This window comes from Cydia fagiglandana, chromosome 13, assembly GCF_963556715.1.
Source record: "Cydia fagiglandana chromosome 13, ilCydFagi1.1, whole genome shotgun sequence".
In the NCBI taxonomy this organism is placed as follows: Eukaryota; Metazoa; Arthropoda; class Insecta; order Lepidoptera; family Tortricidae; genus Cydia; species Cydia fagiglandana.
In genome coordinates, this window is record NC_085944.1 from 6,744,641 (window position 1) to 6,771,925 (window position 27,285).

A 27,285-nucleotide genomic window follows, 5' to 3' on the forward strand; every position below is an offset into this window, starting at 1 on the left:
TAAACTAACTGACATACGAGATCGAGAATTTTTTGTGAATGAATAATAATATATTCGAAATTTTTGAATATAGTTATGTCACGGCCTTACAGTGTTTTTAATAATTTTCTTCGACAGTATTTTCTGCTTCGTAAAAATTCTTGATAACATAACGGATCCTTAAAACTATTATAATCTAAAACAGACAGACAGTTTCAAAGTACCTATACTAGTAGTTCAAAGGTATAATGGCTTTTTTGTAGTCTATACAAGAACTCGTTGCCGGGTCATGTCATCGCATCTTCGGTGTAATGCTGCCCCACATCTGTTAGTCCTAGTTACTACGAATCGACGATTGATATCACTCGTGTTTTTATTAACTTTGAAAGTGAGTGTTGTTTCGTGTAAATTAATTTAAGAGTATTCAATTATTGAATGTGACGTGATGTGCCATGATTGTGAGATACGGTTGCTGTTAAGGCTTTTCAGTCGGTCTATTCATAAATGTAAGTGAAGAAACTTGGTCTTATTCATTGTAGTACCTACCTAAGGTATTCTACGATAAAAGGAGGCCACACACGCTCACTCAGCATTACGTTGGCCTAAAGACAAACGAGTTGATACGAGTCAAACTGACAGCGCGCGCCAATCTACAAACATTTAGAATTTTCATCTCCATCATTTTCATATCTGTTTGTGAGTAATTCTAATCATTTATTACTATAATTAACTACTTTCTTACAAAATCGGGGACCAATAACTCTACTTTAAAGGTGGTTGGTTAATTTACCCAACTGCGGTTTTAAATATGTCATCGAACAACTAGGTGTAAATCTTATCGTAAAACAGACTAATGTATCTCTCCAAAATCGAAAATCTGTTAAAAAATTACGTAACCACTAAATCAACCGATTAATCAATCAGTTTGGCTGCCAGCTGTAAAAGTGCTGACCCCCTGAGTCATGCGCTAACGGTAGTCACATGTAGGTCAAGTACTTGGAAATTAGCGACGTACTCATCGGTCACAAAAATGACAACTGGTTTTGAGACGGTAAATAAATAATAGACTGTGTGAGTAAACAATAGCGAGGATGTTGAGGAGCGATCAGGTGGTGCCATGTACAGTCACCTGCAATAATAGTTACACAACGAAGGCTGCAAAAATATTTGACACGATCTTATTTGTAGAGCCATAATAGACTAGACATAAAAATTCAAAATCGCTCTCCTTCTTGATTCGACTGGCAAATCATATTACTTTTTGGCAACCGGGTTTTTTAACCTAATTAGACCCCGCTGGATCCGAATTTGCCGGTTGCTCGATCGAAATATTGACCGGAAGTGAGATATTTGACATTAAAGGTCCCTTTTTTTAGTTTTTCGTAAATAACTCTTAAACGGAGGCGCATAGCAAAAAATGTTCTATTACATAAGTAATCTGCATAAAATTGCCTACAAGAAAGATTCAGTACAATTTTTCGCTAGGATCAATATTCAAAGAGATATTAACGCGGGAAATTTAATTATAATCACTTCTAAGGTCCCTTTTTTTAGTTTTTCGTAAATAACTCATAAACGGTGGCCAATATCAAAAAATGTTGTTAAACGATAATAATCTACACAAAATTTTGAACAAAACAAATTCAGTACACTTTTCGCAGAGATCAATATTTAAAAAGATAATAAAGAGGGAAAGCTCTAGTATAATGAATTCTAAGTTTCCTTGTTTTTATTTATTCGTTAATAATTTGAAAAGTATGACTCATAGCAAACAAAATCTTATACCTAAATAATAAACATAAAATTTCCTACAAGAAACATATAGAACATTTTTCGCTAGGATCAATATTTAAAAAGACAAAACAGCGGGTAAGTTAATTATAAATGATTTTAAAGTCCCTTTTTAGTTATTTGTAAATAACTCGTAAACGGTGTCCCATAACAAAATAGGTTTTTAAAAATAAATTATCTACATAAAATTCCCTCCAAAAAACATCTGGAACACTTTTCTCTAGGATCAATATTTAAAGCGATATTAATGGAAGAAAGTTAATTACAATCAGTTCACTGGTCACTTTTCATTAGTTTTTCGTAAATAACTCGTAAACGGTGGCCCTTTGCAAAATAATATTCTACATAAATATTAAACATAAAATTGTCCACAAAAAAGGTACTGTACACTTTTTTGCTACGTTTAATATTTAAAGAGGTATTAAAGGGTGTAAGTTAATTATAATCAATTTCCAGGTCCATATTTTTAGGTTTTCGTAAATGACTCTTAAAATAAGGCTCATAGCAAAATAAGTCCTTAAAGTTCTTGTAAATAAAAAATCGGCATAAAATTTTCTACGAAAACATAATGAACACTTTTCTGTGGGATAAATATTTGAAACGATATTAAAGAAAGAAAGTTGATTACGATTAATTCACAGGTCACTTCTTTTTAGTTTTTAGGATTCCGTACCTCAAAAGGAAAAAACCGGCCAAGCGCAAGTCGGACTCGCGTTGCAAGGGTTCCGTACATTACCCAAATTTCAACAACGAATTCTTTATATGTGAAACGCGAGTGAATTGCCATTAAAAAACTCGTAGGGGTCGGTTCAAAAACTAAGTAATGTGCGACTCGCGCTTGACTGCATATTTCTAATAGGTTTTCCTGTCATCTATACGTAAACCCAGTAGTTTCGGAGATAAAGCCCCCCCCCATAGCCAATCAATGACCATTCCCCCCCCCCATTTATCCGTGACTGACTTTATTCCGTGAGGGACTTGGAAATTCATTATTATTGATTATTGAACTTACCCCCTTTAATACCTCTTTAAATATTGATCGTAGCGAAAAAGTGTACAAAACCTTTTTTGTGTACAATTTTATGTTTAATATTTATGTAGAATATTATTTTGCAAAGGGCCACCGTTTACGAGTTATTTACGAAAAACTAATAAAAAGTGACATGTGAACTGATTGTAATTAACTTTCTTCCATTAATATCGCTTTAAATATTGATCCTAGAGAAAAGTGTTCCAGATGTTTTTTGGAGGGAATTTTATGCAGATAATTTATTTTTAAAAACCTATTTTGTTATGGGACACCGTTTACGAGTTATTTACAAATAACTAAAAAGGGACTTTAAAATCATTTATAATTAACTTACCCGCTGTTTTGTCTTTTTAAATATTGATCCTAGCGAAAAATGTTCCATATGTTTCTTGTAGGAAATTTTATGTTTATTATTTAGGTATAAGATTTTGTTTGCTATGAGTCATACTTTTCAAATTATTAACGAATAAATAAAAACAAGGAAACTTAGAATTCATTATACTAGAACTTTCCCTCTTTATTATCTTTTTAAATATTGATCCCTGCGAAAAGTGTACTGAATCTGTTTTGTTCAAAATTTTGTGTAAATTATTATCGTTGAACAACATTTTTTGATATTGGCCACCGTTTATGAGTAATTTACGAAAAACTAAAAAAAGGGACCTTAGAAGTGATTATAATTAAATTTCCCGCGTTAATATCTCTTTGAATATTGATCCTAGCGAAAAATTGTACTGAATCTTTCTTGTAGGCAATTTTATGCAGGTTACTTATGTAATAGAACATTTTTTGCTATGCGCCTCCGTTTAAGAGTTATTTACGAAAAACTAAAAAAAGGGACCTTTCATGTCAAATATCTCACTTCCGGTCAAGATTTCGATCGAGCAACCGGCAAATTCGGATTCAGCGGGGTCTAATTAGGTTAAAAAACCCGGTTGCCAAAAAGTAATATGCTTTGCCAGTCGAAATCGTTTTGATGAAAAATATGACCAGTCTATAAGAGCGTGTCACATATTTTTGCGGCCTTCGAAGAGTAAAGTAACATATTATTGCAGGTGACTGTATACAAGTGCACAAAAGCAAAAGGGTCACTTGGAGTTGTCCCTCTTATAATATGTGCAAGTTGCGGAATGTTTCGAAAAAGTTTCACTAGTATTCGGAAATTTCATGAAAATTACAAAATGGAAATTATTAAAATGGAATGTTCCATTTCCCATACAAAACTATGAGAAGTTTCCGAATTTATACCATGTGGAAATTTCGCAATTTCTGAAACTTTCCAACAGCACCTATATAATAAGAATACCTAGTTTCCGAGTCAGTTCAATTCACTGACTACCGTAGGCAACGAGGTAGCTTTGGAAAGGTTTTAGAACCGATGTTAGATTTATCAGTATCGCTTTCTTATGTTGAGAAACGAGCTTTTGTCACTGCCTGGATTGACTTTTCAGCCTTGCAAACCTTGTGAAATCAAATATATGTACAATGCAATTGAATGTGTTTATCTGAAGGCAGCTCTTCTTAATTATATAATAAAACCGGCTTCGGTACTCCCTAAAGATCAATTTCCGTATCTTATCGAGTCAGATTTCCCCTCAAATCTAAGCTCAATCTGTCTAATCGAGTTTGTGGGCCCGATTCGGATTTTAAAACAGACATCTATTAGATATACAGGGTGATTCAGGAGACGTGAGCAGGACTAACACTACGCATTTCGTAAATTATAAGCAACTGTTTCGTATCAGTATTAGTGAGGTTAACGTTAATTTTCTAGTCGTGTTGAAAAAAAAAAGCTATTAATTTATTTACGACTTGCATGGTCACCCTAAAATTAGAGCACTAAACTACCGATATTCTGTGTCAAATTGAATGTCATCACTGTCATCACGGTCTGGTTACTTTTGAAAAATCGTATGTATGTCACTCAAGTTTGACAGTTTATTTTCTTCGTAATCAAAATGCTGTCATTACGGTTAAAGAGGTTTTATGTTTATTTATTAGGTCTTGTAGGGTAACCATGATTGTAGAGAATTAAATTTGCCCTCACCAAAAAGTTAAATAATAGGAAAAATTGTGGTTGTTTCACCTAAATACGACAGTGATCGATCAATGATCAGTTACTGAGTATGCAGGATTAGTCCTGCTCACGTCTCATGAATCACCCTGTATATTAGACATCACCAAGATACGATAACGATATGTTTAAGATCTAACCTGTCAAATTTGACATTTGCGCGATTCTGGAGATACTCTTGAACGATTTCCACAGGATATGATTTAGAGATCCAATTCACATCTAATAGATATCTTACTCTATCTAACGTAAAAGTGACATTGGTTGTCCGAATTGCGCTGCAAAAGAGAACTAGTTGATATCTAAACTATAACGTGTCTAGAATGGATCTAGTACGTGTCATCTCTTGTGAATATCTTGAAGTTCGAATACGGCAGTGTATTTGTACGTGTACTATTTATATTTACATGGAACATTTTGCAGAAACTGTATTTGGTCTTTCTGTAGAATTCAAGAGATGCAATGCGAAATACGGAGTGGTTATTTCCTTTGTTGGATAAACAGGTAGAGCTACATACTGCAGTGACCGACAGCCTAGAGAGCTATAATTGTCACTTATAAGGCGTACTCTAGAATAACAAATTCAACAATACATTTGTGCGGTAGCTTTGAGAATGCCGCTGCTCTACACTTTGTTGCCGACGTTCAAGGTGACAGTCCATTTGCAACGACAGCTGCAATACTGTTCATTTTACTATGGAAATTGACAATGACAGCAGCGACGCGTTCAGTACCGGTAGTGCAGCTGCGGTTAGAAATGGAATGTTACCATTATACGCGCTGCAACTGTAGAGTCGCCTGATGTTAAGCAGCCACTGTAGCCTTTACTATTTTATTTTATTTAAACTTCTTTTCACAAAATACAAAAAAAAAATGCAAATGGCGGACTCAATGCCTAAAGGCATTTTCTACCAGATGTGTTCGATTACTTATTGGGCTTTACTATTTCAGATATTTTTTTTTTGTACAATTATTTTGTTTTAGATACCTACTTTAGGAAACACCTATGATAATTTATGTGGATTATGGTGAAATACGCAGGTTTTAATCTAGACAGTTAATAAAGTTCTTTTACATTTCGGTAAAAATAGTCACTGCTACAGCTTCAGTAGTACCGAAAGGTTTCAAACGTTTACTTACAGGCCAATTCGGACGTGCACTTACATCAAACCGATATTATAATGATATTGGAACCAGTTTGATGTCAGCTAGTACACGTTCGAATTGGCCTGTTATTATTATCGCAGTTTCTATTTTGCTATTAAAACACCGGAAATGGCAGAAAGTAAGCTGCTTTTAATTCCCAAATAACATAATGCATCGCATATTTGCATACATCGACGATAGCGCTTCATGCATCTTTGATTCAGACTATTGACTATCTAATAAGTTAGACACAGCTTTAATTCGCAATTTTTTCTAGACTGTAAAATAGTGTAACTTGCTCTAGAGATTATTTAACCACTATTCAGTATGAGCTCACACTTATACTAGTTTGGCTAAGGCGATGCGCTTGGCAACTCTTATATGTAAACACAGTGTATAATTTAGTTAGCAGTAGGAAAACGGATGAAGCATTGTCTACGAGACATCGAATATGGCGTTGTACGTGCTCCCGCGGCTGCCCGCGGCGCCTGCGCCGCCGTGCTGCCCGGGCCGTGACTTTGACCCACGACTGCTTGCATGTACATATATGTTGTATTATGCAATTTCATCATTTTGTATACGATGTTATGCAAATTACTGATATGGGTAATTTTTTGAGCGTTTCCTTGTCAGCAAGTGAACAATATGTACGAGTAGTTCGGTTTCCTCATGATCATGGACAACCTTCTATAACTACCGACAGGACACTTTAGGCTGGTCCAGAACTTCGAAGTCTAGTAAAAGTTTCGTGGTTTTCGAGATAATCTAATTTTTCTTTCGGTGGTTAAAAGGTTGTCCATTAATTATCAGACAGCCTGTAATAGTATGTAAGTATGCAATGCATAACTTATTCCGATACTATGTATTATGTTAAGGGGCCCACAGATTACCAGTTCGCCGGTCGATATCAGCCTGTCAGTTGTTCGGAACTGTCACCCTTTACGTTTAACAGGCAGACAGGCCGATATCGTCCAGGGGACTGGTAATCTGTGGGCCCCTTTAGCGAATTTTAAGACAGCGGGAACAGTGAATCATGGTAAATAACGCGATAAAACTGAGGCAAAAATGTAGAAATCACCAAAAATAAATCATTATCTCATTACAAAATTTTGAGAATGTCTTGAATAAATATTTTATGAAGTTGACAGTGATTTCATTTCACGGACGAATTATTTTGCCGCTCCGTCATCAAATACAAAGAATCGCAAATGAGTTATTTTCCGGTATTCACGAAATTATGACATATTTTTTGATAAACGTGTTTGATTATGCGATTAATTTATTAGTTACGATACAGTTTTGAAAGATTATTGATATTTCCGGCCATTATTATCACTTGTGGCAGGAAATTAATCATTGGTATCATACTAATATTAAAAATGTAATAAAATATATTTTTGATGTTAGGTATTTTAAGTACATCCATCTCGCAAAATCGGCAGAACAGATTCCAATGATACGTCTTATCTCGGAATTCATTCTTTAAGCAGGTGCAATACTGATTCCTGCTACATCCAGGCACGTTATATGGTACAATCTCCATCAGTAATATCGGAGCGGCCGTGGTGCTCAAAAATATCTGAACACACACTCAAGCTCCTTGAAAATATCAGATATACACACACTCAAGCTCCTTGAAAATATCAGATATTTGTGAGTAGGTACCTCGGCCGCTTTGATATATCTGATGGCGACTGTACCTAATTGCTCAGCTTAATTTGATATGAAGCTAGGGATTGACCTTTTAGTGTTTGCAGAAGCAAGATCGAAAATTAAATAATAAATTTGTATAAAAGGAGCTTGTTGAAAGGGGATGCTGAAACAATATTTCACAGCCAAAAACCTCTTGCTTTGGGTAAAGATCAGGAGATTAGGTTTAGGCGGCGAGTGCAGTTAGCACTGCCAGTCTAGACGTACGGCTCCGAGGGATTTCGGCTTCTTTATGTAGCCAGATAAATGAGGAAGGCAGACAACACTCGTTTTTGAATTTTATTACTTTCACCTTGTAGAAGGATTGATTTGAGGTGTACAATTTTATTTGGCATTTTTAGAAATAGGTGGGTACCTATTTCTAAAAATGCCAAATAAAACCTTAATAATAAAAGTGTAACTGCGACCGGTTCATGGGTGTCTATTGTTGCGCCTGTGAACGGGTTCCAGCAGGCGTTCTACATGACATTAAAGCTCTCCAAGGGGCCTCTACGTGTTGGATCTATATCCCCACGCAAGCCTATCAAAAGACCGGGATTTATAGGCCCGTGAAATCCAAAAAGTGTAATAAAAAAAAAGTATTATTTTATTGAATACCAAAGCAAAACTATAAATTTTTATGTAAACTTTATATGTAAGACAACCGCAACGCAGGCTTCGCCAGGTGCAACTCACCAGAAATGCAACTCAGCAGCATGCTTCGTCCCAAAGTCCCAAACAATCCAATAATGATATCTGCTTCGTTTTCCTTTAATAACTGGTACCTATATTTGCCCGGACTGAGAACTCGCGATTAGGCAAAAACTATATACAGTATATTCAATGGATATGCATTTTTGCTCCAGGCTTACATAACTAATATAAACATACGAAATGGATTAGATATGTCAGTGTCAAAGGTGACGTTTCTTCAAACAAAAACGACACTTGTGACACTGACAGATCTAATCCATATACGTAGGCTGTTCCATAAGTCTTGCAATGGAAGGAATCTAACAAGCTTTGACATGTATGACTGAGCGTATGGTTATCTGCCACTAATTACAAGTTCTTACATGATGTGTTTGTTGAGCCTGCCAGCAGTGATATTCGGTAAATAGATCGAAACAATTGTGAAAAGGGTAACCGCGAGTACAGAGTGATTTTCTATTATAATTTCAAACGTGGATTATCTTACTAAGATTGCCACGAGGAAATGTTCGGTGCCTTTGGTAAAGAGTACCCTTCCCTTTCTACCGTATTCAGGTGGTACAAGGAATTTCAAAGAAGCAACTATAATTTAGACGACGGGGAAGGACCGGGCCGACCCATTACAAGCAGGGCCCAAGAAAACATAGACGCTGTTAGAAAACTGATAACTATTGATAGGCGAATTACGTGCAGATAGATTGAGGAGATGCTCCACATTAGTGCATCAACACTTAATTCAAATTTACACCAAGGCCTAAAAGTTAAAAAGTTATGTTCTCTCTGGGTCCCTCATCTGGGCAGTTGGCATTTCAGCCATGATAACGCTCCTGCTCATCGAGCGATCAGAACTCAGAAGTTTTTGGGACAATCGGGGCTTACTGTGCTGGACCACCCGTCTTATAGCCCCGACCTTGCACCGTGCGATGTTGGTCTCTTCCCGCTGATCAAGAGCCAGTTAAATGGACGACGGTCTGCGACTGATGACGAGCTATTGAGTGCATGGGATGAAGCCTGCGCCAGTGTCACAAAGGAGCGGTGGAAGATCATGTGTGATACACGGTTTGAACACATGCATAAGTGTATTAACAGTGATGGTTTTTATTTTGAAAAAGCTTAGTAAGAAGTTACACTTTTGCAAGACTTATGGAACAACCTACGTATTAGTATCCTGACGTAATATTTGATGTAGGAATCGGGCCGTAAACCCTTTGTGCCGACTTTTAAATTAGATTGATTGTATTTATCATGGAATTCTAATTTATGTAACACAATTTTAATATTCCTCAGACAGGTATCTCACATTACTTAATAATACACATCATCACAGGCCTTTCCGTCTATTGCACACATACTCTTATCGTAATAGCGTCTATTGTCCCACAAACCAGTAGTGATTTATCAAAGAAATCGGTACTCAATGTGAGGGGGCTGAGCCTTTTGTTTCTTTCCGGATACTTAATTGTATGCATTTGAGCGTTCAATACACTCATTAATGTGCTCCCTGCTAATTCATCTCGAACAATGCCCTCTGCAAACTCTGGACGGGAACTAAGTATATAGGTAGGCCGGCACTTTACTGCGGATGTACTTTAACGGTTAATAAAGTTCCGTTCGTCTTGTTAACTACTACTAAAAAAATATATACATTGTCATGAAACTACAAAAACCGGTCAAGTGCGAGTCGGACTCGCGCACGAAGGGTTCCGTACCATAATGCAAAAAAAAAGCAAAAAAAAACGGTCACTCATCCATGTACTGACCACTCCCGACGTTGCTTAACTTTGGTCAAAAATCACGTTTGTTGTATGGGAGCCCCATTTAAATCTTTATTTTATTCTGTTTTTAGTATTTTTTGCTATAGCGGCAACAGAAATACATCATCTGTGAAAATTTCAACTGTCTAGCTATCACGGTTCGTGAGATACAGCCTGGTGACAGACGGACGGACGGACGGACAGCGAAGTCTTAGTAATAGGGTCCCGTTTTACCCTTTGGGTACGGAACCCTAAAAAAGTAACTTGTATAAGTTACGTTAGGTTAAGGTTCCTACAAATCAAATTAAAACTAATGCTTATGCACATTGTTGCATTTCATCAACACTATGTCGACATGTATATTTGTATAAACAAATATACATGTCGACATAGTACCTAACTGTTTCAGTCATTAATAATTTAAAGTTAAATATTCAGAAATAGTAGATTGTACAACAAGGGCATAAAGTGACCCATTATTACCAGAGGTAATTTTTTGGTCTGAGCGAAGCGAAGATGCCCTTGTTGTACACTCTGCTTTTCACTTTGATTGCGAGGAAAATAAATTATATTTTTCACGGCAATTTACACCACGAAATTGTCGTAAAGCGTAAGAACATACATAACCAATTCCCACCAACTAACTTTTTAATTTTCAACATATGATCAGAGTTTCAGACGCTTGGTTTTCTGCCAAGTCAAACATTTTGGAGCATTTTTGAACGATAATCGACTCCTATTTTATGTGATTTACTTAATTTAATGACAGAGAATACGGATTTCTAATAAATTGTAGCAAAAATAAAATAATATAACAAGTTTTGTCATCTACACAATTTTATTGCTCAGTAAAATTGTGCAATATGTTTTAACTGTTTGGCTGTTGAGACCGATTACCTTAGTCTTAGAAGAAAATTTTACTTTTATGGTCTAGAGCATAAAATGCGATTTTATGTTGTCTACGCACGACATAAAGGTGCACTTTTTGAGCATGAGAAGTGAAAAATATTTTGCTAATTATAATGCCAGCAACATATGGCCGTATAAACCACATATTTGTGCTGCATCTCTTTTCTGATATGGTAAAATATACTGAAGACTTGTTGGCTTTAGGAAGATGTTGGGGTTAATTGAAATTATACCTTACCGGGATTCGAACCCAGCATATCAGCTTCATTGGCAGCCAGCAGGCTAAACGACTGCTACCTACCTGTGTTTTCACAATAATGTAGAGTCATATTTCAAAAACCTATTTATATTAAATTACATGCTCGATAGATACCCTATAATTAGTATTAACAAACTAGTGACACACATAAAGCTCATTATTACGCAAATTATACCCATATCAACATATGGGTATAATCGCAAGATTGTTTTATTTTTATTTATTTACTTTCACCCTAACCTTAATCAAAAGAAATTGTTTCTTGTACAACATCCTTGTACACACTTCATTGTGCGTGAACAATAATAACCCACAAAGCGCCAAGCAGCACGCACACCACCGCACCGGCTACACACAGACGCACGCACACGCACCCAGCCGGCGCATGCACTAAAAGTCCACTGTTCCTACGTTCCGTTCACCCGAAGTTTAGTAGTTAGAGCGCGGTTGCCGAACGCGCGTCTGTCGGGCGGGCGATGTTCATCTGTTTATTTTCATTCACGAAACTCTCACTTAAAACATTTTTTTTTCTTAAAATACACTCAACTTCTTGAGTGCCAGTGTCATTTCCAATTGTACTGTTATTTCTTTCGTAGTTCGGAACCGAATTAGCCGCTAAGAACATTTCAGTTGAAGTTAGGACACTGTGTGAATTCTGAAAAGTTGTTTGTAGAGCAGTGCTTTCAGTTTCGTGTTGTCCCGCTCTGTCGCAGGAAGCTCTGAAGGGAGACTTGTTTTGTTTTCATGATTTTCTTTGGTGCGAATTCGTAGCGGATTGAGAATTAAGATAGTGTAAGTATGCAGCCAGTTCTTGTTGGTGTAATTTACGCTTGTCTGCGATGCTTTACTTACTGCTGGAATGCCATTAGAGTAAAAAGGTTTGTTGAAGTTGATTACCCTCAATGTTAACTTGTTCAATTACAAAATAGTTGGATGAAGGTTTATTTACTTTTAAACTTCGTTATGAAAAATGTAGAGTCAGCTGCCAAAATATTTACACTATTAACATGATCCAAAATACGAAAGCTCTGATTACTTAAATGATAATAGAGTTGTTGACAATATATTTTTGAGTAGCCTATTCAATTGCATATTGTATAATGTATTTAAAAATTGACTCTATTAAATAAATACATATTATTGAACAGCGCTGTCTGCTGTGTCCTGCTGAGTAGGTAGTGACCCGCTCTACTAAGCTGGTCGTCAGAGGTTCGAATCCCGGAAAGGGCAAATACTCGTGTCGTATAAGTATGCCTAGCCAAGATGACAATCGCTTGCGGTACAACAACGAAACGCTCTCGTGTCTAGCACTTCCATATTAATGAGACAGTGACTGTTGCATTTCATTCGTTAAGGGGTGTAAACGATTGGCATGTTGGCTGTTACGCCAGAAATAATTTATTCATAGTCCTAAATGTTTTTTTTATGTATTTATATTTATGTAGATATGTTAATCTTATTATGCGTACACTATACAAGGGACTAGTCCCCATACGCAGGACGCAGTACAATCCCCTAATCACTTGAATCTCGACGGTTTTTATCCACATATAGTAATAGCTAGGTATTATTTGGAAATGCGCGGGCGGATTAGGGCGCGTACATGCTGTCGACCGAGGTGATCGACTGTCTGTGTAAAATCGCCGTATCATGTTTTATCACAGAAAATTGGTCAGTAGAGTGTTATAAAACTAATCAATACTCAAAATTATGCACTACTTATGCAGCGTATCGTAAACTAAGTTATTCATTGAAACAAGTTGCAACGCACATGGACGCACCTATTTATGTAAATATAGAAAAGAAAAAAAGAAAAGAATATATAAATAATTTTATTATTTTCTCTTTATTTATTTATCGTCTTAGGTTAGGTATTTTTATAATATGAATATAAAAGTAAAATATAAAAACACTTACAAAACAATAAAAATACATATAAACACATTATAAAAAACCTAACCTAGGGTGCCGCCAGCAGCGGGGCAAGGCCCAAGCTACCGGTGGTCAGGGCTGCAGAGAGAGGAACCGACGTACTATCCGCGCCGTGTCCAAGATCACCGCCTTCTGCATCTGTCCCTTGATCCAACCACCTAGCGAGAGTCTCTCGAGATGTTGGTCGAGACTCTTCGCTATTAAACCGTTCACTGAAACGACTATCGGGACAATGATCGTCGAATCAACATCCCACATGGCGGTTATCTCGTGAGCCAAGTCTAGGTACTTACTGGACTTGTCCTTCTCGGCCTTCACGAGATTCTCATCATGGGGGATGGTGATGTCAACGAGCATGGCCCGACGTTGCGATCGATCTATTATCACAATATCAGGCTTATTGGCTACAATAGTCCTGTCAGTGATGATTATTATTATTATTATTTGTTTCTCCATTATTATTATAGGTATTGTTCTTCTTAATATCGCAAATGAAGGTGACGCAGCCATATTTGCGAAAATACAATAGCCAAATAGACAATAACTGTTTATAAAATGTTCTTGCACAATTTTTATTTCGCTTTACAAGCCCTTTTTTGCTTCGTTTTTTAACACCTACCGTACTTCGTTTTTTTAGCATTAGCAGAAGAAAGCTTGAGGTTCCATATGGGGCACTTTTTGCTGTAAAACCTTTGTAGTAAATTATAAGTATTGACCATGACATCAGATTAGTTAGATAATTAAAGAGCCTGATAAAAAATACATGCTTACTTCTGTGGAGTTCTTTCTAATGCTAAAAAAAAATATCTAGGTAGGTATAGTTTCCTAACTGACCCTTTTCTCTGCTCATAAGTGAATTATGATTTATTTGCGGACGCTGCCGGTCATATGGTGGCTCTAATTATAATTACACAGGCCCGTGTTCATTAATACCAAGTTCTATTTAGACCACTTGTAAATGCTCAACTCAAAGCGGCGAATTTGGGCTTTAGACTTGATCAGAGACTTACTGCCCGATTCTAACTTTAACCTCGTGCCGCCCACCATATAAAATTATAGCCAAGGAATTTAGAATCTTGTTGTATTCTCAATTAGGTTGAGTTTCATTTGTTCAAAAAGTTTATGAGACAAATGAAATGCTACCTATTTTTTTCATTATTAAGGCCTACTGTCCACGAGGCGTAGCTGCATAGACGCTGCACGCATCGCCGCGTGCAGCATTCATGCAGCCCGGCGTACTGGCGTTGTCCACGAAGCGTAGCGTAAGCGTATCGTAGCCTGCATTTTCTTTCATTCGTGATGATGTCGTCCAGTGATGAAGAAGTTATTTTGGCCTATTATTATCTTCGAAGTCGGCGACGACGCCGTTTATATTGGATACATCCATATATAGAAAGAAACATACATTGTAGACTGTTCGTAGCTGCTAGAGAACTATCAGCAAATGACAACGTATTTCATTCATTTTATAGAATGAGTAAAAGGACATTTCCACTATTTGCACAATCTTTGCAGCCGTTCCTGCCATTTTTTCTCACAAATACTCAACGTGCTGTCCGTGCGATGCAGCCCGGCGTATAACACGCAGTACGCCCGGCGGCATGAAGCTTGCATGCAGCGTCGCTGACGCGACGTTGCTGCTCCGTGGACAGAGTTGTGCGGTTTTGTATGTAGGCTGCAAGCAAGCGTAGGTACACCAAGCGTACAATGACGAATACGCGTCTATGCAGCTACGCTTCCGTGGACAGTAGGCCTAAGGTTGACATTCAATCGAATCGGAATGTACATCCTAATGCACATTGGGCGGCACGAGGATAAGGTAGGTACCAAATTTTGATAGGTATTTTTAATTTTTAGTTTTAGTTATTTTAATTGTAGTTAGTTTTAGTTTTATATTCCTGTTTATACTTTAAGGTACGTCAATTAATAGATCTGGAAACGATATGGATTAGATGTGTCAGTGCCAAATGTGACGTTTCTTTAAACAAATACGTCACTTTTGACACTGACACATCTAATCCATATCGTTTCCAGATCTATTAATTGACGTATCTTAAAGTTAGTTAATTATAGACTGGTTCACTATGGATTTAGTAAGTAGATAGAAGGCCGACGTTACACCAGCGTGTTTTCAGTTTCCATTAAGGAAAATTCTAGAGCGGAGGCTGTAAGGTATACGTGCCGTTTTCAAACAAAATGTTACTGAATGGATTGTCGGTTGGTAAAGTGCTATTGCAATTAAAATCTATAAATACTAGTCATAATTTCACAACTGACAATCTACGATGTCTTTTGTCTGAAAACGACAAATATATTATATATGTCTCGACTTCACCAAAATTTTTTAAAAGGATATTAATAACAGTCTTTTCTATTTATCTATCATTATTTCGTCTCTAGTCTTTAGATTCGATCTTGTTTAGGTTACAAAAAAGCGCTATTTGTAGAGTGTGCCATCTGCTTCCAACAACGAAATGGACAGTAACCTAGATAAGCTCCAGGCATCACTTGGGTGGTTTCGTTTTCGTAACACTGAAAGTTACTATAAAGGTTATCGATTACGTGTTACATATTAACAATTAATGTTATTATAAGTAAATATTAGTCATTCGTCTTGTATTCAGAAATCTTGTTTTTTAGTTTAGTAGGCACGACAGACTAGAAAGCGATGGTTCGCGGGAAACCGCGTTTTCATACAAACGTAGTTATCATTTTCCTGTCTATATTTTTATACAATTTGATGTGTATTAACCATAATTATGCAATTTAACTTTTTCGAAGATTTAATTATTATAAGAGTTCTTAAGCTCATAAAACATTTAAGGGTTATATCTCCTAACTCGTATGATAATAAAAACCGGGCAAGTGCGAGTCGGACTCGCGCACGAAGGGTTCCGTACCATAATGCAAAAAAGAAAAGCAAAAAAAAACGGTCACCCATCCAAGTACTGACCCCTCCCGACGTTGCTTAACTTTGGTCAAAAATCACGTTTGTTGTATGGGAGCCCCATTTAAATCTTTATTTTATTCTGTTTTTAGTATTTGTTGTTATAGCGGCAACAGAAATACATCATCTGTGAAAATTTCAACTGTCTAGCTATCACGGTTCGTGAGATACAGCCTGGTGACAGACGGACGGACGGACGGACGGACGGACGGACGGACGGACGGACAGACAGCGAAGTCTTAGTAATAGGGTCCCGTTTTACCCTTTGGGTACGGAACCCTAAAAATCGAAAAAAGGGCAAACGAAGGAGCATAGCTATGGGTAATATATGTATGTAGGTACGTCAAGTTGTGATAAAATATTTTCTGAGAGGAAATAGTTACATGTTTGTGTAGAGAAGCGGTCATCCATTATTATCTTACATGCATTAGGCGTGCAGTGCAAAATTAAATTGGTCAACGACTTCTAAGTATGATGAGAGTGTCACGGCCAAGTCACAACTCACAACATTAGTTAACAATATAACGATATGTCAGTTTTAGATTTAGCTCGGCTTTATTCGGTATAAAAAGAAAATATAACTACATAGTTACGTGTAGGTAAACATTTATTAATATGTCTGCTTCGGGATGAAAATAGATGAGCATGATAAATTGTTATAAAGTAAGATTTATGTGTACCTTGGGTTATCAGTGACCATAAGTTAGTATTTACAATATTGTGCTGTTATCTACGCACTGTTTCTCTGCGAAGTAATATTTTGCCGTCGCCTGAACTTTTTGCTTGTCCACTGATGTCCTGTTTTCATTGTTAATATAAGATATGTCACGAACTATGTACAAACTTGTAAGTTAAGGATCCTTTTGTAGGTGTTGCTCTTTAAGGACGGTCGCATTATCTCGCTCTTGAACATAAGTACTTGTTTTTTGAAGCGTTTAAGAACATGGTGTAATTCAAGTGGGAGTTTTTATTGCATTCCCGTATTTGTGAAACTATTTCTTAGGGTGAGAGTTAAAAAACCTCTTACGATAAAGATAACACGTTATAACAATTGATTAAGTTTGAATCAATTTCGGTTCAATTAATAATAGAGATCCTTGGATTTAAGAAGTAATAATGATAATTAGGAAAACAAAAGATCCTTTAACAAGCCTTGCCTTGCCTTAATATACTTACTACTAAATGAACTTGTTATGTTAGGGATGAATATGACACTGCACCCTAATATGTAGTTTACATTAACCTTTTGTATAGTAAATAAATCATTATTTACTAAAAAAAAACAATTACATGAGACTAAAATATAATAATTTGTTTTTAAATGTAAAAAAAAATATGACCATAAAATATTTTACGTCTATTGTTGAAATGTAGGTTATCTATCTTATATTGTTATCGCAACGTTTGGTCCCGTTCATTGTTTTTTTTATGCATTTGCATAATAACTGAACTCATAAGAAACATTTTTTTACAAATTCTTATTTTTGACTGTCCTACTTTGAGGTACTTACCTCATGTTATTTATACACCTATAATTACATTTCTCCTTGAGACATTTGAAATGAACTCAGAACGTTATGTGGTTGAGTGTGACCAGTACCACCCAGGAGATAACTAAGATCAGCTCTATATTAGCATATTCACGTTATTTTAAATTAAACTTCTAATTGTCATTGACGCCAAAAATAAAGTGTTACAAAGTCTCTGAAAGGATAACAAAATTTACAAAAAAAACATTTATGGACTATTATAAAATTTGACTTTCAACGTTGTCCCAAACTAGCAACGAAAGGGAATCGAACTCGGAACCTAAATAACTCCCGATAAAAAGTTGGTATTCCAGCCACATTCCAGATACTCTTTATTTTTAGTGTGAAACTTCACAAATACTTTCCCCGGGAATTGTACTCTAGTTTATTGGTCTAGCGCAGGGCTCTCCAAACCCCGGCCCGCGGGCCAAATCCGGCCCGCGAAGCGTTCCAATCCGGCCCGCCGACTGCGTTCCAATCCGGCCCGCGGTAGCCAGGCTCCAGGGTGTTCAGCCCTAACAGCAGCAACCAGATACATCCCCCCCCTCGTCGGCGACGGTGGCCCGCGTGAAAATTCTGAGGCGCAATATGGCCCTCAGGTAAAAAAATTTGGAGACCCCTGGTCTAGCGGGTTGCGGTGTGGGAATACTGGGAATCTCCGAACTAGTGTGACTGATTACACATTTAAATGGGTAAAACTGCGTGTATAATTTTATTTACCTTGTCATTCTGGAATATGGTTTGTTTACGTTTCACTGGGTTTAAGTTCTTTAATTTATCCTTATAATGTTGGAATAAGACGTTGTTTTGTTGTTTACAAGAATATATAAAGTACATTTACGACTAACACACGCCACGCTTGTTATAACTTATAACAACGTATCCACATTGTAAAGTATCTTTGACTTGAAGCGATTACGCAGTATAAAGGAAAAATATGAATATATTTTATTTTCCTAACTTATCAGATATAATGAATCAATGTGTTTGGTTTGTTGCAGAAATCACTGATATCTTGTGCATACAAGAATACACAACGCGTACAAACAACGCCGCGCCACCCACGTAGCCGATAACGCCTGCATCCCGTACAGAGAAATTAATCTAGCACACGGTATGCTTCCTGCATGCAGATAACGTGCTCCGGCGCATCGCGCTTGTTCGCGAGCATGTTCGCGAGCACGCTCAGCTGACAGCCGCTCCCGCCATGTCGCCCGCCGCGCAAGGCCGATGTCCCACTCATCAAAATTCCGAACGCACGCCCGAAACCCTTGATCCCGTCTCACCAAATATGGAGCCTGTTACATCAAAGCCTTCCAACAATGCGATGGACACTAGCATAGAAAGTAAAAACGAAAGTCATTCCATTGATAATTTAGAAAACGAACTGATTGATTTAGATAGATGTATAACGCCTAAATGCAAATGCCAAACTAACTTAAGGCGAGAGTCATGTACAGAAACGAATCTCTACGATATGCTTAAAAATGAAGACGTACACAGAGAGTCGATATCTGTTAAAAGGGTAAGCGGCTTATATGATAATACAGTGTGGGCCGCTAATTTGAAATGGAAATGTTCACTAGAGTGGACGAAAGTCTGGAACACAATGAGGGTGCGTGCGCGCGCTATCTCCGTGATGGCGATGCTGCTTGCACTGGCGACTGCGGGCGCTGCCGCGCCGGCGCGTGCGAGGCCTGCCAGGAGCGCTTCCAACGACAAATTTGTGGTAAGTGAAATTCTAAATTACTTATACTAACATGAATTATGATATAAAAGAACTATGACCACGCCAGTGTTCGTCTTACATCTTCCTCAAATGTCACAGCGCATATACAATAGCTGTGTTCATGTTTCATATATATTACAAGTACAAAGATATACAATACATAACCAATCATAATCAATGAAGCCATATATTCACTACCAGCATCTTAAGTTTATGAACCGCATAGTAAATGTAAGTTGATTTACATAAAGACTATTACATAATTCTGACATCTCACAATGAACGATTGCGTTGTAACTCCAGCACGTTTGATTCTCGAAGACAGCATCATCTGGTGACTGATTTAGGACCGTTTTAATGCGTATATTATCCACTAAGTGCAAGTAATACGGGGACAAAAAACCGGCGTGTCGTATTAGATTACTGGCAGTGACAGACGGACGGGCCGTTGCGCGAGATTAATGTGCCAAGTGACGAGTGGGACGGCGTCCTGGCCTTTGTTCCCATCTTGCACCGAGCTCAGGGAACCGTTCCCATCACACCAGTGTAAAAGCCACAACAACAATTAGTTGTCGGATATCACTCCTATACTGGTTGGCTGAAGCGAACGCTTGCCAGCGTTCGGTGAGCAAAGAGAATATTATCCTCTGGCTCCTTGAATTCACAAAAGATTTGGTTTCAAGCGCTTCACTGGTTTAACTTTATTTCAAAATGTAAAGGCATTATTGCGTAAGGGAACGTTTGCATTGTTAAATTATATTTTGTGTTACATTCTGTACCTATTCCCTAATACTAGGGTTTTTCAATCTGAATGGGCTTTTACCCAACCAATTAGCTACCTGCATGTTTGATTCAGTCATTACATTTCATCAGGCAAGCCAGGAGACTAGCAGTTCGTTAAATCAGTGTTAAGACGAACGTGTATATAGTTCATACAGGAATAAACTGATAATAGTGATAATGTATGCAATAGTAAATATAAATCCAAAAAAATCACCTATAGACAACCAAAATCGGAAATCCCACTGGTTTGCCTCAGACGCTCTCAATAAACTTTGTGAACAACTCGGGTCCGCGGCCCGGGAAGACATCACTCTCATTTATTTCGTGGACCGCTTCAAATTGTGAAAAATCCGACAAATTGTCAGAGGGACCGAGTTAAGAATGGTAGCTATTTGTTATTAGAGGGGCGTGAAGTCAGCTGGTTGTAAAGTTGCTTGGAATTGGATTACTTAACTGTGAGGGAAGTTCTAATAAAATAACGACGATTTATTGATTAAATAATAGCTGCTGGTTTAATGTGTATCGAGCATAATACAGATAAGATAAGATAAAAAAGATAAAAAATTGTTTATTCAACGTCAAATAAACCTTTACCGGCTCCAACCGTACACCTCTGCCCCAAGAAGATTTAAATCCCCCCTCAATTGGAGGAGGGTATCCCAATATGGGACCGGCAATAAACTCGGCGGGACACATCTTTTCAAAACATTATTACATCTTATAATTAACATGCATTACGAGTAATTAAGAAAAATACAATTTAAATTACTATAGAATTCATGCAATTATACTCAGTGAGTACATAACTTTATAGAATTTGATATAAAAAATAAACATATATGTACATGAAATCACAAATACGTAGCTCTTTCAGAAAACATATCAAATCTTACAAAAGGAAAAGAAAATAAAATCAATAAAAGAAAATAAAAGACATACATATTTACGTAATAGGTACATATTTCCACATTTTTATGTGACTTCATACAAACTTTTTAGGTCCGCTAATAACAATAAACACAAATACTTGATTAAATGAAAAGTTTTTTCGGCTCTCGATAAACGACAAAAAATCAATGGATAATATTGAATGCGGGGTCTACCCTCTACACTAATCTTCCCAGTGCATTGTTTTCGACTAATTGAAAAACCGCTCGCCCTCTCGCTCAACTCAACACAACTCAAACGTTTAACGCGTACCTAATCATTGCATTTAATAATATTGCTGTAGGTACCTAATAACGTAAATCAGTTAAACCGGAAATTATGTTACATCTTTTGCCCATCAATCTATGTAAATATATCTAACTAGAAATAACTCCATACTCGTATGCACTGCTGCATTCAATATTTCTTTCAGTTACAAAGTACAAACTCCGAAAGCAAAGGTTTTGTAATGATCAGAGATGAGTCAAATCCGAGTTGAACTCATTTTAATTACAACCTAAACACGGCGCGGCCGCAGCATTTAGCGGCTTCCTGTGCTGTTCTTCTCTTCTCTTATCAAGCACTGGATTCTGATAAACCAGTATAATTGGGGACCTCGCTTCCGTACTCATTCGGACGCATCTCGAAGGCCAGATTATACTGGTCATTGTTCGGTAATCGTAGGGAATAATGCAACGCGCTCGCGCAACTAGGCCGCCTGATTTAATTTACAAACACTTCGTCTCAACTACGAGCGCATGCCTAGTGTAGGTTAAACTCGAAATTCAAACCAGTTATGTGCGATTGGAGATCAAAATATTCTAGTTAGGTGGGATGCGATTCGAGTGATTGGCTGATAACAGATGCACTGCACCGAGCTTATGTAAGTGATAACTGGCCCACGGCGGGCTACAATCTGCACGATTGGTTTCTTGACCTTATGAACAATAGATATGTCGAAATAGACAAATTATATTAGAAATTTACTTCTCTTACGTGTAGATAAGAGTTCTGCTGCTCTTCAGGAAAAAAGTTACATAAGATTAAATTATGTTTAACTAACCACATAATGAATTTAAAGTACTTCTTCGTGTTCGAATTGAAACTGGATTTTAAAAGATCATGTAAGGTACCTACTTATTAACCTTATTCCTACAAACCTATGACTTAATATTATAGATTCGTTCAAAACAAATGAAATCATTTGAAATATTACATGAAGGGAGAAGGAAGGAGAGAGTTTTATATCATTTTTTAAACACCCTGCCTAATCGACTGGAATTCATTTCAGTTATTGGGGGCTTTTTAACTAAAACTGTAATCTGTTGATTTTTTGTCATCAAACATAATATTCTTTAGATATACACATGCATGATTTAATTGCATACGGTGCGCAATATTTTATGGCTCAAATCACTCCAATCTCCTGTCCCCCTTAAATAACTTAGGAAATAGAATAACCAGTCCTTTAATAGCCTTTGCTTTATAGCGTCTTAAATACGGCTTTTACTATGCATGTACCTACTAACAGTAATTAATTACCTCAATAAAACGGAATGGCGATATTCAGATACCAATTCCGTAGGATCGTGAGGCGAATTCGTGATCGCATTTGTGTGGACACATGGTTTATGCAATTAGAATCAAAATATCGTGCTTGTAAACTTGAAACACGTGTACAGGTAGCATTGTGGGAGCCATCTTGATAAGGTGATCTTATATTTACAACGTTGCTTGTAAGGAGCGTCTTCGAATATGAGCATTGGTAAATTCACGAAAGCTGGCGACGAACGAATAAACAGGGTTCCTAGCCAAGATTTCAATCGTTTGCGCTACGAAAACGAAACGCTATATGTCTCTATCGCATTAATATGTAAGAGTGATAGAGATACAGAATGCGTTTTGCTGTCGTAGCGCAAACGATTGGCATCTAGGTTACCGCAAAAATCGATAAACAAAATTTCGTTTTTTTTTACTACTGTTGCATATTCGAGTGACAGAAAGACAGTTAACACAATTTTGATTTTCCTTTTCCGCGGAAGGCCCTCAGTACGGACTTTAACATAAATACATACATGCATTTTTCGTTAGTATCCTTGCAACCTTAGAAATGAGCTGTTCCGACAAATATTTAGAGCTCTTTAGCTAACCTTAAGTTGTTTATAATATAATCAAAAGTTGGCTTTACACACCATGATATATCATAGCCATAGCTAAAAAGCTCAACTGTTTCATGAGTCGTGGAATAGGTATATTTATAATTAACCGCTAGTGGCTCTGTTAAGTTGTTGACCTCGCGACTCCGTCACTTTGAGGAATTGCCAAAAAATATAATCGACAAAAACTCTATATAGTAATTATCGAATCTGCTCACAAAACATCACAAGAATCTGTTGACAAATGCGAATATTATAGAGTGTACAGAAAAATTGGTATAGAAAACAAGGAAAACACAGCTGAATCGGATTTCGCTTCGCCCGGTCAACAAATTATCTGTTAATTTTCAATACTAGTGCTACTTGTATTTTTATTGGTTTCCCAGAAACAAACTCGAAATTGAAAGCCAATTGAGACTATTATATTTACAAAAAAAATGCAATCACTAAAGTAGACGTTACATAGAACCTGCGTTTCACAGCCGTTTCTATCTAACCATAAAAATAGTAGAGTACCTACCCTAGTAGGTATCCGGACAAAAAAGCTTTTCTGCCAGCTCTGTTGGCACAGGGTATTCAGTATAGCGCGGAACAAAGCGGCTGGATCGTTAGCTAGGGAGCTACGCTTGTTTTACGCGCTGTGCAAACTGCAAGAGATATGCATTGTGTCGGTGCACTTGTAGCTGAGGTACAGGACTAGTTTAGTGGCCCGGGGGAAATTTAGTTTATTATTATCGACAGGCGTGGTATAAGATACTTAAATATCAAAGCTCGTTTTTAATAATAGATGTAATAGAATAACCTGCTTTGATTTTATTTTTATACGTCGAAACAAATTGCGGAAAAGATATATCGAATACCTACACCAGAAATAAAGATTTTTCAATATTTACAATAAATACATTTACTGAGGGGGATAACACATTTATTACGTTAAATAATACAAATTTTAAACGTATTTAAAAAACAGTTGTGTGGTAGAAAGAAGAGAAATCTAATCTTCAAGGATGAGTATCGGCTCCAGCTCCCAGATTCTTCGTATTCCTCCAAATTCCAAAAGTCCACGACAATCTATACACCAAAAATACTGATAATGTATTTATTGAATTCTTAATCTGTCCATGATCACCACCTCTTGTCAGATTTTTTGCACGCTCAACCTGAAATATATTATTGTTTGACTGTACTCGACTAATTGATAAAGCACATGTCTTCTTGAGAATTAATGTCGATTTGACGTACGACCGACAGAGGTCCCCGTCATTGACCCATTTTCATGATTAGCCTATCTGACGACTAGCCCACTAATGGCCAACATCCTGCCGCTCGCAATCTGTACAGAATATACTACTGAAATTGGAATTTGATAACAACATGGCATGGCAGATCAATTCTATCAAGGATTCGCATTCTTCTAGAAATGTCCAAGTTCTTATTTGACACACCAAATAGCTTAAACATCCAACAATATACCAACTCTTGCTTATGACTCCCCTATTAGGTATATGAAAAACACTAAGCATTTTTTGGTTACCTATAGCTAAATACTGGATTTAGGACATAACATTAGGTTTTCTCTTCTTGATTAGTGACTAAAAATGTTTCATCCAGCTACCCCGATAATCTATAGGTAGGTATCTACACAAAAAACAACTTAATTTTACAACTCGGCTTCGACCAGCATCTTAACTTTACTTAATTCCTACAGAGCCAAAAGCTAGAACTTATGGGCAGTAAAGTGTAGAACGAGAATAAGATGTCAATTTTCTTCATGATGTTCATACAATACAACTCTGATTAGATATTGTTACAACTTTTCATAGATTAGGTAGGTAAATATTGGTTGCTGTAATTTTGAATTCTCATGTAGCGATATCTATCACAGCGGATGTCCTTCGCTAATCCGTGATTTTAGGCTTACGCCTGGTCGCTGTATTTACATCCAAATACAGATACATTACGAATGATATCGCAATTATGTTAATTCTAATTCATGTCATACAAAGCGAAACTATTGTTTATTCACGAGCTCTGCTGTCAGTTAAGTTTTCAATTATTAATCTGATACGAAATATAGGTAAGTACATACATTACATAGGTACAACATAACAACAAATTATGTAGGTATTTATTTAAACTTATGTAACTGTCTTACTCGTATATTCGAATTATGAAATAGTCGTCTGTACTTTTAGTCTTGTTAATTATATTTTAACTAAAAACGAGAGAAATGTAAACTTATTGATTATTTTTTGGAGCGTGCTAATTGTCCTTGGCATGTTCACATTGGAAATACAGGCGAAGTTAATGTAAGCCTTTAAGAAGTTATTTTTTGATGCTCTATATTTACCTATGTTTGAAAGGCTTTCCCCTTTGGCACGCGCCTATTGTTAGATACTTTCTTTTTAGAGATAAGACGATAAACACCGATAACCACTTCACATTTTGCTTGATTTACTCACGCTACGTGCCACGTACAGTCGACGTCAAAGATTTATGTTTACACTTTTGCACCTTGTTCCTTTGTAATGAGGCAAAAATGTAAACATATCTTTGACGTCGACTGTACATTACAGAACAATATTCTGTGTAAATATTGTAAGTTCTGAAATCTAATTTTTTACCATTTTATAATGCTACATTTTCCTGGAAAACATGACCTGGAAAACGTGACTTCAACAAATTGTTTGCTGTCTAGATCTCAGACGATGATAACATGCATATTGGTTTCATGAATTTTGCTCATGTAGGGCACCTTTGTAGTCTGACTGAATCACTTTATTTGGTTCTCTACTTACGGTTTTAGGAGAACTTATGAAATTTGCACATTGAGTCAACTGACAATGGTCTCTTTAGGTCGCTGTTTACTTTGTGCACTTCGTAATCAGTGTCGGGTGTTCATTAACATTTTCTTTATCGCGTTCTGGCTAACTTAGGCAATAAGAGATTCTTTATTTAGACATTACTTTTCTAGGGAGATAATAAACACGTTCTTTATTTATATTGATAGGTACATATTATTTTTGTAGGCGAAAGTGGTTAAGCTTTCCATGTTTGGTACCTAATTCTTATTTGCACACATTTCAAAAGTTAATATTTTGATTCAGGTTTTATTACTTAATGCCATGATTACATCGTTACCACTGTACTGAATATGCATATAAACTAAACCCGCTAAAGCCGGAATGCTCGCACCGGAAATATCGACTCGCGGTATAAATATAGAACTGCAGAAAAGGATGACCACAGTAATGTCCCTATGTGACAAATTGGATGAAATGAGACAAATATACTTCTGTGATTTACGCTCAATTTTGCTTTGCGAATCTTGACTTGTATCAAAGATGGGCTTAATACTTTTAATTAACATCGTGTGTTACTTAAACCTCATGCGTCACTGATCTTTTTGTATCATGTCATATCTGTATTTTGGAATGTCAATTTAATAAAAGTGCAATGCTATAATATCGCCTATCATTCTTTGATAACATACTGGACATAATATTTAAACTGTTCACTTGATAAATTTTTATTTAGAAGAAAACAGTCCAATAGTAATAATGTAACCGTTCTCGGTATTCAAGAAACTGCAGTAAATTAAATAATCAATATACTTGTCCTCGTTGCCCGACCCTCAAGGAAAATCGTCTGACTAAAATTGAATTACTTATTTGTTTGTATTCAAAGTAAACGAAGAGTCCAATCTTAGTTGCGATTCTGTTAATAATGACTAGTTTACACGATGCAATTGCAAGCGGAACCAAGAATTGAGTTAAGTATTCTTCACACGTTTCGTTGAGATCGTGAGGTCCGGACAATATTCGGCGTACTGTTCCCGTGAGTCAGATGTTGTATCCGTTCCTTACTTTCCACTAAGCCACAGTATTTCAATCCTTATTCCATTGTAATAAAACCCCGCTAGACTACAACAATATACGAA

General features: G+C 36.7%; 1 protein-coding gene and 1 long non-coding RNA gene across 2 annotated transcripts in view; one reads left to right on the forward strand and one right to left on the reverse strand.

The window, feature by feature from the left end:
- The window catches only part of LOC134670120 (uncharacterized), a 381,632-nt gene that overhangs the window by 145,626 nt on the left and 208,721 nt on the right, over positions 1–27,285 (reverse strand). The window lies entirely within an intron of this gene.
- Positions 11,775–27,285, forward strand: part of LOC134670082 (matrix metalloproteinase-2-like) — a 218,612-nt gene continuing 203,101 nt past the window's right edge. The window contains exons 1-2 of the mRNA XM_063527760.1: positions 11,775–12,134; positions 18,752–19,479. Coding sequence (XP_063383830.1) covers positions 18,958–19,479 — 522 coding nt within the window. The 5' untranslated portion in view covers positions 11,775–12,134; positions 18,752–18,957. The remainder of the gene's footprint in view (positions 12,135–18,751; positions 19,480–27,285) is intronic.